This window comes from Hyaena hyaena, unplaced genomic scaffold (assembly GCF_003009895.1).
Source record: "Hyaena hyaena isolate Hyena2069 unplaced genomic scaffold, ASM300989v1 scaffold_331, whole genome shotgun sequence".
Classification (NCBI taxonomy): Eukaryota; Metazoa; Chordata; class Mammalia; order Carnivora; family Hyaenidae; genus Hyaena; species Hyaena hyaena.
The window spans coordinates 1345139-1356875 of NW_024080965.1; the positions used below are offsets into that span (position 1 = coordinate 1345139).

The 11737-nt window shown below is 42.9% G+C and overlaps 2 protein-coding genes and 1 non-coding gene across 7 annotated transcripts in view; all 3 read left to right on the forward strand.

Annotated features, from left to right (window-relative positions):
• The window catches only part of CWF19L1 (CWF19 like cell cycle control factor 1), a 33218-nt gene extending 25858 nt beyond the window's left edge, over positions 1–7360 (forward strand). For all 3 annotated transcript variants that reach the window (XM_039249282.1, XM_039249284.1, XM_039249283.1), the window contains 4 exons: positions 1852–2061; positions 2892–3011; positions 3468–3565; positions 6930–7360. In XM_039249282.1, the coding sequence (XP_039105213.1) occupies positions 1852–2061; positions 2892–3011; positions 3468–3565; positions 6930–7074 (573 nt within the window). In that variant the 3' untranslated portion in view covers positions 7075–7360. The remainder of the gene's footprint in view (positions 1–1851; positions 2062–2891; positions 3012–3467; positions 3566–6929) is intronic.
• LOC120243222 lies at positions 2545–2692 on the forward strand. The gene has a single exon (XR_005531248.1). It is a non-coding gene; the product is annotated as a small nucleolar RNA SNORA12 (small nucleolar RNA).
• Positions 7361–9745: 2385 nt separating the features above from the next.
• Positions 9746–11737, forward strand: part of CHUK (component of inhibitor of nuclear factor kappa B kinase complex) — a 42049-nt gene continuing 40057 nt past the window's right edge. For all 3 annotated transcript variants that reach the window (XR_005531246.1, XM_039249296.1, XM_039249297.1), the window contains exon 1: positions 9746–9899. Coding sequence is in view for 2 of the 3 variants with exons in the window: in XM_039249296.1 (XP_039105227.1) it covers positions 9795–9899 (105 nt within the window). In the remaining variant the exon portion in view is untranslated. The remainder of the gene's footprint in view (positions 9900–11737) is intronic.

Consider the following 11737-nt stretch of genomic DNA (forward strand, 5'->3'; position numbering starts at 1 on the left):
CCTGTCTTTGCCATGCCTTCCTCAAAGGATATACATAGAACTGTGCTAATGGCCCATGACCACAAACTCTTAAAAGGAGGGAAGTGCTGCTAAGAGTCCAAAATAATTGATGCATTTCACTTATGGAAGAAACATTTATTCAGGTCTTATTTACACATTTTTAGAGATAATTCAAGTATAGAACAGAAGGTGAGAGATGGAGAGAAGGAAGAGATTGGGCAAGTGTGAAACTATTCACAAGAACTGGGGGGGGGGTGTACCACATTGGGGGTGAGGGGTGCTTTTTAGTTTGGACTAGAAACCTTCTAGTCATTACAATATGAAAACTGATGTTTATGGCAGTGACCCTTTGACATAAAGAAAAGGCGAAGACTCAGGCTTCAAGAGTAACCTTTTAAAGCATACAATCAGGGGCTCCTGAGTGGCTCAGTCGGTTAAGTGTCTCACTTCGGCTCAGGTCATGATCTCACAGTTCATGGGTTCGAGCCCTGCATTGGGCTCTGTGTTGACAGCTCAGAGCCTGGAGCCTGCTTTGGATTCTGTGTTCCCTCTCTCTGACCCTCCCTGCTCATGCTGTCTCTCTCAGAAATAAATAAAACATTAAAAAAATCTATACTTTTTTTTAAAAAAGCATACAATCAAAAATAATTGTAAAAATTAAGAAAATGAGGGGCACCTGGGTGGCTCACTTGGTTAAGGGGCCGACTTCGACTCAGGGCATGATCTCATGGTTTGTGGGTTTGAGCCCCGCATCGGGCTCTGTACTGACAGCTAGCTCAGAGCCTAGAGCCTGCTTCAGATTCTGTGTCTCCCTCTCTGCCCCTCCCCTGCTCACGTTCTGTCTCTCTCTGTCAAAAATAAATTTAAAAAATAAAAAAACATTTTAAAAAATTAAGGAGCACTTAGAAGTTTCGATGAACCTCAGTCATCTGTAAGATTAAGTTTGTAGATGTGCTTGGTCCTCTATGCCAAGTAAATCAAGGATGATCATGCTTTTAGTTTGTTTCTGATACCTTTTCTGTCTTTTATCGGATTTTCTGTGTTAATGATAAATTACTCCTTCCTTCAGTCATAGCACTCTAAGGAAATGTTGGATTGTTTTTTCTAAAGCTCTAGTACATTTGCCTATGTTGATATTCATTGGCCATTTCTCTACTCATAATGTTTTCCTTTTAAAGAGTGTCTGACTCTGTAGCAGTCTTGCATGTTTGGTTTTGAAAGAAATATTTTTAGTTGCTGTTTAGCTGCTGACATCCACTGTTGGGAACCATAGTTTTCTACTGGGGTTCCTCCTTCCTTCCACCCCATTAGGTTATATGTTTGCTTTAATTTTGTAGAGGTTAGACAGCAGCTTAAGGCTATAGAGACACTGGATGCTAATCGTGACATCTTTGCCTTTTTTTGTGAGCCCAGAGGGTGTATTTAGGAGTGGGGTGCGGGATTCGATATTATCATGGGGAAGGTGGTCATTTTGAAACCAAGTGGTGTCTTTCTGTGGTTGAAGGCCATAATAACTAAAAAATTGTTTTCCAGTTTGGAGCCTGGGAGGGAAAACCAACTATTTGTTTTGGTCTCCTTCAGTTTGTTTTTGAAGCCAAAAACATGTTGGTGTGCCATTTATTTGCTCCCAGTTCATTTGATAGCTGGATAGAAATTTGTTACATCTAATCTTACTTTTTACTAGGTTCTTGTTATAACCTCTAAAATGAGGTTTTTTAAAGTCAGAGAATTTCTGTTAATAGCCTCTCAAGCACTTTTTCTACACCTCGTGCTCACTCTTTGTATGGGTTTTTCTCCCTGAAGAATTGTACCTGTGGCATTGATGTCTTGATGGTGTGTGCTTTCTCTTAGTGCTACCTTGCCCTGGCCAAAGGAGGCTTATCCGATGACCATGTCCTCATCCTACCCATCGGGCACTACCAGTCAGTGGTGGAGCTTTCAGCAGAGGTGGTGGAAGAGGTGGAGAAGTACAAGGTGACACTGAAGCGTTTCTTTAAGAGTCGAGGGAAACGGTGTGTTCTGTTTGAGAGGAATTATAAGAGCCATCACCTCCAGCTACAGGTAGGTGGTCTCTACCCAGGAACTTGGAAGGACCCTATGAGAACCTGGATATTGACAAATATTTAAATAGCATCAACTATTTATTATTTAATACTTAAATATAGGATTCTAATCTGAATTAAATATTTAAATATTTAAGTGTTTAGTATTTAAAATATCTAATACAAACTTTCATATTAATATTGGAATAATGTTCATTTAAAAGGTTAAAGGGTCTCTGGTAATAAATCCAGAGATTTCACAGGGAAGTGCATGGTCAGTATGAGTGGGCCAGCACAGTTAGTAAGTGCTTTGTTTAGAAAAGGAAGAGATAGTTGAGGAAGGTTTCAAGAAAGATTTAGGCCTTGTTAGGTAGTTGGAAGAGAGTGGGTATTTGTGTGAGGCTCAGCATGAGTGAAGTCTTAAAGGTAAGAAATCATCCCAGAGCTTTGATGAGGCTATCAGCTCAGAAATGTGGAGACTGTTTATGGATAATTGGTTTGTGGTTGTGGTGGTTTTCTTTCTGGCACATTTGTTAAATTTTCAAATGGGCCTGACTCTGCCACATATATTATATAGGAGCTGGCAAGGACTTGATGACAGAGAGATTTCTCTCTAGCCTTTCCTGCATCAGGGATTGGCTCCCACATATGGCAAGCTATCTCATAAGTTTAAGTCCTTACAGACAGGCTGAGACAAGCCTGCCTGGCTTGAGGAAAATCTCTGCTGAGGGGTATTTCTCCACCCCTGTGATGGATTTGCTACTTCTCGGGGACTGTGCACGAGGCATGACTTCTTTGGGACCTATACAAATAGTTTTCCTGTCTACCCACCTCACCCCCCCACCCCAGGTCATTCCTGTGCCACTCAGCTGCTGCACTACTGATGACATTAAAGACGCCTTCATTACCCAGGCAGAGCAGCAACAGATAGAGCTGTTGGAAATCCCAGAGCACTCTGACATCAAACAGGTGAAACAGGAGGGGAAGAACATTCAGAGAGAAGTAAAAATGTGGTTTCTGGCATGCTGAGCCTTAGATGCTATCAAGGCATTCCAAAAATGTTCAATAGGCGGGTAGAAAAAAAAAAAAATAGGCAGGTAGACAGTTTGGCCCTACAGCATGGGATGCTGATTAGACTGGCCATGAGGATGGCATTAAAGCAATGCCTTAGTCATTCTTGGGAAGAGCAAAAAATCATGTATTTCCTAAGGCAGGAACTTCAAAGGGTGGGTACCACTGGGAGGATCTTTGTAATACCTTTGCAAAACTCTGTTCCACTAAGTACTTTGAGGTCTGTACTGTTGACATCCTTTTTCTTGGGCTTCTGACTGAATTTGTTGCCGAATTAAAGCTTATAAGAGATGAGCTCGGTTTCAGAATTTTAAAATACTATGATATGTCCTCACACAACTCTGTTCACTTTAGATTGCACAGCCAGGAGCAGCATATTTCTATGTTGAGCTTGACACAGGAGAGAAGCTTTTCCATAGAATTAAAAAGAATTTTCCTTTGCAGTTTGGAAGGTTTGTATACTTTTCTTTATTTTAAATATAGTTTCACGAGGTCTGCTATGAACAGATTAGTGGGCTGCATAGGCAGTTGAACAAAAAGCCAGATAGGAAACAGTCCTTGCCCCAAGGAACCTTGTCTTAGGGCAAGTCACACTTTTGCTTATGTGGCAGTAACATAATGCAGAATATGAGAAGTTCCATAACAAAGTTCTGAGGAAAAATGGACTTTAGAAATTTCAGAAAAGGGAGAGCTTATTTCTACTTTGTGAAAGGCTTTAAGAAGTTGACATTGAATCTGAGAGAGATTTAAAGGGCAAATGTTGGGGCGTGGGCCCTCCAGCCCAAAGGACTGCAGTGCTACCATTAATTGAGCATATGCCCTGTGCCAGGTACTGTGCCAAGAGCTTTACACACCTTGCCCATTTAATCATCCCAGTTCTCTAAGATAGGTACTGTCATTCCAGTTTACTGAAATGGAAAATGAGGCTCTAGAGCTGTACCCATAGAACTTGCCATGATGATGGAAATGCTTTATAAATCTGCACTGTCCTATACAGTAATCACTAGCCACATGTGGCTACTGAGGAACTAAATTTTTAACTTAATTTTATTTTATTTTATTTTTTTTTTTTTAATTTTTTTTTTTTTAATGTTTTATTTCTAGGAGAGAGAGAGAGAGAGACAGCGTGAGCAGGGGAGGGTCAGAGAGAGAGGGAGTCACAGACTGAAATAGGCTCCAGGCTCTGAGCTGGCAGTCAGCACAGAGCCCGACGCGGGGCTCGAACCCACGAACCGCGAGATCATGACCTAAGCGAAAGTCGGACGCTTAACCGACTAAGCCACCCAGGCGCCCCTTAACTTAATTTTAATTAGGATTAAAATTTAAATTGTTATATCTGGCTAGTGACTCCTTTAAGTGGACAGTATGGCTCTAGAGGATTAGGTAGCTTGTCTCTGAGCACACATGGTAGGTACAAACTCAGGTATGTTGATCTCCTAAACGTGAGATTTTAACCTCATTATTCTGTAGTGTCCTAAGGCCTAGTTGAAGCTTCATTTATGCTCCTCATATCAGACAGAACATGACTGTGAAACCATGTAGGGAGTGGCATCAACTAGGCCAGCTGAAGACAGAAAGTTGCTGGCAAGAAGGAATAGAGTATGGAGGGAAGAGAGTAGAAGATGTGCAGAACAAGTTATGTGCTGCTATTGTCTGATGTGCAGTTGTTTCCTTACCTAGTTCAAACTGAGCTTTGGGGTACCTGGGTGGCTCAGTCAGTTAAGTGTCCAATTCTTGATTTTGGCTTAGGACATGATCTCAACGGTCATGAGATTGAGACCTGTGTAGGCTTCTTTGGTGGGTGTGGAACCTGCTCAAGGTTCTCTCCCTCTGTCCCTCCACCACTCTCTCCCTTAAAAAAAAAAAAAAAAAAAATGAAAAAGAATTGAGCTTTGAGTCAATTTTGAACCCTTCTTGGACTAATTTGGGAGGCCTCCAAGAGATTGCTACCATTGGATAAGTCCAGGAAATACAGTTGTCTATATTTTCAAAAAGGTAATTGATAAGTAAGAGTAGGTGTGATTAGGGATTCAAACAAATGACATTATCTTTTGCTGTTGCCTTAGCAACAGATGCAGATGTGGACACTGATCCATAGGCACATAATTGCAGATACACACAGGCACATAAGCCCACAAGAGAGCTTCTCTGAATGATTTTGTGCTCAGGATAGTTTGTTGTATTTTCAACATTGACTGTTTTTCAAAATACCAATATACAGTTGTATAGCATTTTATAGTTTACAAAGTACTTGAAAAGACATTTTTCTTCCCACTGTATGAGAATGGTGGTTCTGTCTTCATTTTATAGATGAAAAGTAGGCTCAGGCTTGCCCAGGGAGCTAGAACTTGAGCACAGATCCTGTAACTTTTAGAAAACTCACGTGAGTTGTTTTGGCTCTCCTGAGCCAAAGTTGGACACTTGACTAAGCCACTCAGATGTCCCTAAAGATTTATTTTTTTGGGGGGCACGTGGGTGGCTCAGTTGATTAAGCATTCGATTCTTGATTTCAGCTCAGTTCAGGATCTCATGGTTCATGAGTTCGAGCCTTCTATCAGGCTCTCTGCTGTTGGTACAGAGGCTGCTTCAAGCCCCATGTTTTCCTCTCTCTCTGCCCATCCCCACTCGCGCTCTCACTTCCTCTCTCAAAAATAAACAATTAAAGGGGCACCTGGGTGGCTTAGTCGGTTAAGTGTCCGACTTTCGCTTAGGTCATGATCTCGCGGTTCGTGGGTTCGAGCCCCGTGTTGGGCTCTGTGCTGACTGCCAGCTCAGAGCCTGGAGCCTATTTCAGAGTCAGTATCTCCCTCTCTCTCTGACCCTCCTCTGCTCACGCTGTCTCTCTCTCTCCTAGAAATAAATTTTTAGAAAAAATTAAAAAAAAAAATAAACAATTAAAAAAACAAATCATATCTATTGAATTATGTTTAAAAAAAAGATTTTATTTTTTTAAGTAATCTCACATCCAGAGTGGGGCTCAAACTCACAAGCCTGAGATCAAGTATCAATTACTCTACCGATTGAGCTAGACTAGCCAGGTGCCCCAATTAGAGTTATTTCTAATATATCAAAATGAGTAAAAAATAAATAAAAATGTAAAGCAGTGACAATTGGAAGGTAGCCTGTATGTGAGTGTATGTGTTAGTATGTAGTTATGCCTTAGCCCTAAGAGCCAGGATAAGTTGTTTTGTTGACATCAAGCTTGCACTATTGTGCCTATATATGCCTGATTCCTGTAAGGAGACGCAAAAAGTCAGTGAGGTAGGATACTAGGCCTGATCTGCACCGTGCCCTCAGCAAACTCATGGTCTAACTGAGATGACAGAACTGGAGTTTAAGACAGGATGTATTTACAACTAGTTTGGTGCCTGGATTGTGTTATCTCCATACCTCACAAAACGTTATTTTGTGTTTCATAGGTGAGGAAATCAAGACTCAGCAATGAAGTAATCCATTCAAGTCAGAGGCAGCAAGTGGTTGAGCTAGGAATGGAATTAAGCCTCTAATCTTTCTGATACCAGGGCCCGCCTTCTTTGTACTGTTAACAATAATGTAGTTCCAAATTGTTTGAGAGAGAGAGAAGTAAATAGGGTTTGAAGGTTTAGGAAAGAGGTAGGACCTGAGCTGGTCACTTAAGATGAGTATGATTTTGATAGAATAACAGAGATGGCACTCAGGGCAAGAGAAAATGGTCTGAACAAAGAAGAATTTGCATACCTTCTTTGGGTAATGCTGAGGAGCGCTCTCTAGCTGGAGAAAAATAGAGAGAGTAGGGGGCTTCAGGCTAATACTGTCCATTTTTACTCATTTCTGCAGGGAGGTACTGGCCAGTGAAGCCATCCTTAATATTCCTGACAAGTCTGACTGGAGGCAATGTCAGGTCAACAAGGAAGAGGAGGAGATGCTGGCTCGCCGCTTCCGGAAAGACTTTGAGCCCTTTGACTTTACTCTGGATGACTAAATAAAGGGAAAAGGCACTTTATGAACTTGACAGGAAGTAATAGTAGCCTGTTTTTTAAAGAAATTACAGTCTCCCATGGGGACTGTTTCTCTGCCTCTTTTTTGTGCATTCCCATGGAACCTGCCTGCAGCAAGAGGCCCAAGATCGAATATTTTTTGGAAAATATTTCTAGGATGAAAATCGTGTTAAAATAAGCATGTTTGTCATCCCACTCAAGTACAGCTTGTGTTAATCAGCATTTTCAAAACCATTTAAACTGTCAAATAAAACCAAATGCTTTTCCATGGTTGGGAATCATCTTATGTTCATATTACCTATTCCACTGAGATGAAGGGGTGTGTGTGTGTGTGTGTGTGTGTGTGTGTGTGTGTGTGTGTGAATTATGGTCTGGGGCTTTTGGCCCAGCTGTTATCCCAGGATCTCACAGGTGGCTTCTCCCTGAACAGTCAAGGGTGAAGGAGGACCCAAAGCCTTTACCATTATTCTCTTACACATTCATCTTATTGATATAAAAGAACTCTTTCAGCCCTTTAGCAAATACTGAACTCCTATGTGCCAGGCATTTTTGTAGGCTCCAGGAGTATGGCCATGTCCCAACATGGTCCCTGTTATCCCAGAGTTTACAGTCTATTGGGAAGAGAAGAGGCAGATTTTAAGAAAAGAAGATGAGTTCTGCTTTGGATATGTTGAGTGGTAGTATGCTGTTAGGCAGTTAAATGCATGGAGACCTGGGTTGGTGATAGCGTTTTGGGGATCATCAGGGTACAGGCCATAGCTGAAATAATGAGAATGGATGAAAATAAGATAGGTGAATACAGTCCTAAGCTGAAGATGACTCCTAAGGAGTATCCATACTTAAGGAGTCCTTGGAAATACAGTGATCCACAAGTACATAAAGAAGAGAGAGAGAGAGATCACAGAAGAATGCTATATCTTGGAAGCCAAAAGAAAACTAATTGTTCCTTTATATTGGGCACTTCTGGCCCAGACAGTGTTTCACTTAATCCTCATAAAATGTCTATGAGGTAAGTAGTAGTATCTCCATTTTATACATGAAAAAACAGACCCAAATTTGGAAGATGGTGAAGCCTGATGTTAACCGTCCCAGGATTTAAAAACAAGCTATGCAGCACCCCTGAGAATGGGGATGTTCAGAGTGAACTATGAGAAACAACCTGGTTCCTGTAAATATGGCTACTTCAGGGTCAGCCGCTCATCAGTATGCTCAGGTCCTCAGCATCCCTCCTTAGCTTTTCCAAGTGAGTATTCCAAGAATTTGGCCCCACCTGTGGAGATTAGACACGTTCCCAAGCCAATTTGCAGTACATCTAGCAGACAAGAGCTTTACACCATTGGGGCAATTGGTACTACAATCATCTGCACAGTCTGCCCAACTCCACGTTTGAGAACTACCACTTGCCATCACCTCCACTCATACTCCAGCTCCATGGCAACTAAGCACATGTGGGCCCCCAGAATCTGCTACCACATGTAAAGAGCATGACATGGTTTGTACCATGCAGTGCCCAACTTTCGGGTTGCACTATTCAAGGATTCTGAATTAATAGACGCATATGCTCTGCCAGAAGCCCGCTGAGTGCTTTCAGAGCAGCCAGCAACACTGCTGTGGTGTACACTCTGTATCCACCTCTATACATCTCAGGATGTGACATCTGTTCTGACACAATTGTGGGTCACAAAGTGTTAGTTGGAATTTAAGTACTGAGATCACACGTGGGGCTGTGCAAACAATAGTCCAAGCGCACATGATCTCCAAGGGGTTCAAATGATCAAAGCAACTGATAGATTTCTTCGGAGAACTGGATTCCACCCTGTTACACTGGGAGTGATTGACTAGAGCCCCAAGTTCTGTGAGGCTGAGGCATATGACCAACTCAATAAAAATGGAAAGCTGGTTCTTCTATGCTATTGCTACCTACCACTGGGAAGCACTCCTTGTTGAACCAACAGCATTCCTGAAGCCTGCCTCTGAAGATCTGCATCACGCATCAGAAACAATCCCGCCGTGAGAAACTACGGCACTGGCAAACCCATAAATGATAGACTGCTTGACTGCAAGCTCTGTGAGGCGTTTTGGGGAAAGCTCCAGAAATTAGGAGTTACATTCTTTACTCCACAACAATATCCCATTCTTGTCTTCAGAGATTTCCCGGAACAGGTATACAAAAGAGCTGAGCCCGACTTGTCTATGGCAGATGATCATTAAAAAATAAAAGGACCGTAAAAATTAATGCATCAGTGGGCCTGCTAGTGCAGGATTCTAATTTTTTCGGATTCCGCAAAATATTTGAATCATTGGTGGCTTTTGCCAACGCCAGTTCAGCGGGTGGTGGAGTTGGAAGTTAGATGGTCGAGGTCTGAAGAAAGGTGAAATGTAGACGGGGTATAGACGATATGAAGTTTAGGAAATGACTTAAAATGACTGGACAGCTTATAGTTTTGAAGACTGGAAAAGCATATGTGGGTTCTTTCAGCCAGGAATATGCCCAGAGGACCTAGCGGACTGAAGGCGACCTCAACCTCAACCTCTCCAGTCGCTAGCCGACCTGCCTCCGGGAGAAGCTGAGGTAGAACTTTTCCTACAGCCGTTACCGGAAGTGACGCATACTTCTCGCGAGAAGAGAGACGCGCGAGCCTCGGCGGCCCGGAACCGGCCTCGGAACAGTGGCGGAACCTGAGGTTGCTTGCCCTCCCGCCCCATGGAGCGGCCCCCGGGGCTGCGGCCGGGTGCGGGCGGGCCCTGGGAGATGCGCGAGCGGCTGGGCACCGGCGGCTTCGGGAATGTCTGCCTGTACCAGCACCGGGTGAGGTGGGGCGCAAGAGGGAGCGGCGGTGGGTGTTTGTCAGAGCGTCTTTGAAACCCGGTGACTGTCAGTACGTGAGAGATGGTCAGTGAGACTTTGGACAGCACTGTGGTCCGGTGAGCCTGTGTGAGTGTGTGATATTGTACTTGGGAGTCTGGTGACTGAGTCTGAGGCTGTATCTGAGGTCCGGGGTCCCTGTGTATGAGATAGAGCTCTGAGGGGGAACTTTTGGTATAAATGTCAAGATGTGACAAATTGTTTACTGGGTGTGACGGTGCGTATGTGTGTCTCTGAATGTAGAGAGTGTCGGCGTGTGTGAGGCAGATGCACATAAGGGTGTGTACTGTGAGTACAAATGGGTGAGGGAGGGGGTGTCTGTTGGAATGTGTGTGCTTGGAGGCTACGTGATATCTATAGGGTTTTGGAGTAGACAAGGAAGGTTTCACGGTGGGTCCACAGTTAAGCTTTTGGAAGCATGAGGTAGGCTTCAGATTTGGGGATGCCTTCTGGGTAGGGAACAGTGTGAGGATCAGCTGGTGAGATGATCGTGGCTTCCTAAGGGAAGGGAGTAGATTGGGTGTGAGGTGCTCTAGTGGGTGGAAGACAGCTAACATCAGACTCAGGAATTTTGCTTTGATTTGGTTGTAAATGCTTAACCATTGTAGCAGCAGTTAATAATCATGTTTGAGCTCTGCATCTTTGGACATACCTATAAAAGCTATGAACCCTTTCCCCAGAAAAATGAACGATTGCACATCCCCACCTCTTTATGCATTGCCCTTTGAGGAAGGTCATGCTCTCCTGAATAACATGTAAACCTTTTAGAGATATAGACCCTTGACTAATAATCCTTGCAGTGTAGCCTTTGTTTTGTCATCTGTAAAATGGTTACAGTAATTATATATATCATGGGTCTGTTTGAGAATTAAATAAGATAATAATGTGTGTAAAACTAAGTACAGAACCTGGCCCAAGATAAGCTGTCAAATGTTAGCTCCTGCTGCTACTGTGTTGTTGCTATTATCATTATCTTAACCATTATTAATTGACTTTAAAAAAGGAGATGTTCAGATAAAAGTAATGTTCCTGGAAGTGTTTGTTTGTTTGTTTGTTTGGAAAAGGAAAATCTGAGTGAAAAACATAGGACAGGATGAGCAGTTAAAATGTTATTAAAATGTTTGCATTCGGCCTGTGAATGGAGACATGAATTCAAGATTTGCTGTCTTAAGGAGTAGGGGTATGGGTAGAGGGCCCATAATATATGTTTGAAGGTAGGGGAGTTGGGAGTATCTGGGAGGAATAGGCATGTTTGTGGGGCAGTCACAGTGGCAAATGTCACTGATAGAAGTGAGGAAATCCTGTGAAGCAGCTTTATAGATTGAGCCTAGGAGGAAATCCTGGAGAGAGGGAGAATGGGAGGGGAAGGACTAAGGCATTAAGCACTTTGACAGCAAGATTAGCAGTAAATTTATTCATTCATTCATTTATTTATTTATTTATTTATTGCTGTCAGTGCTTTTTTTTTTAACAAATAGTTTATTGTCAAGTTGGTTTCCATATAACACCCAGTGCTCATCCCCACAAGTGCCCTCCTCCATGCCCATCCCCCCACACACACCCGCATCAGTCCTCAGTTTTGTTCTCCGCATTCAAGAGTCTCTCATGGTTTGCCTCTCTCCCTTTCCCCCACCATTTCTCCCCTTCTTCTCCCCCATGGTCCTCAGTTAAGTTCCTCCCGATTCTCCTATACGTGCAAACATGTGATATTTGTCCTTCTCTGCCTGACTTATTTCGCTCAGCATAACACCCTCAAGGTCCATCCATGTTGCTACACATGG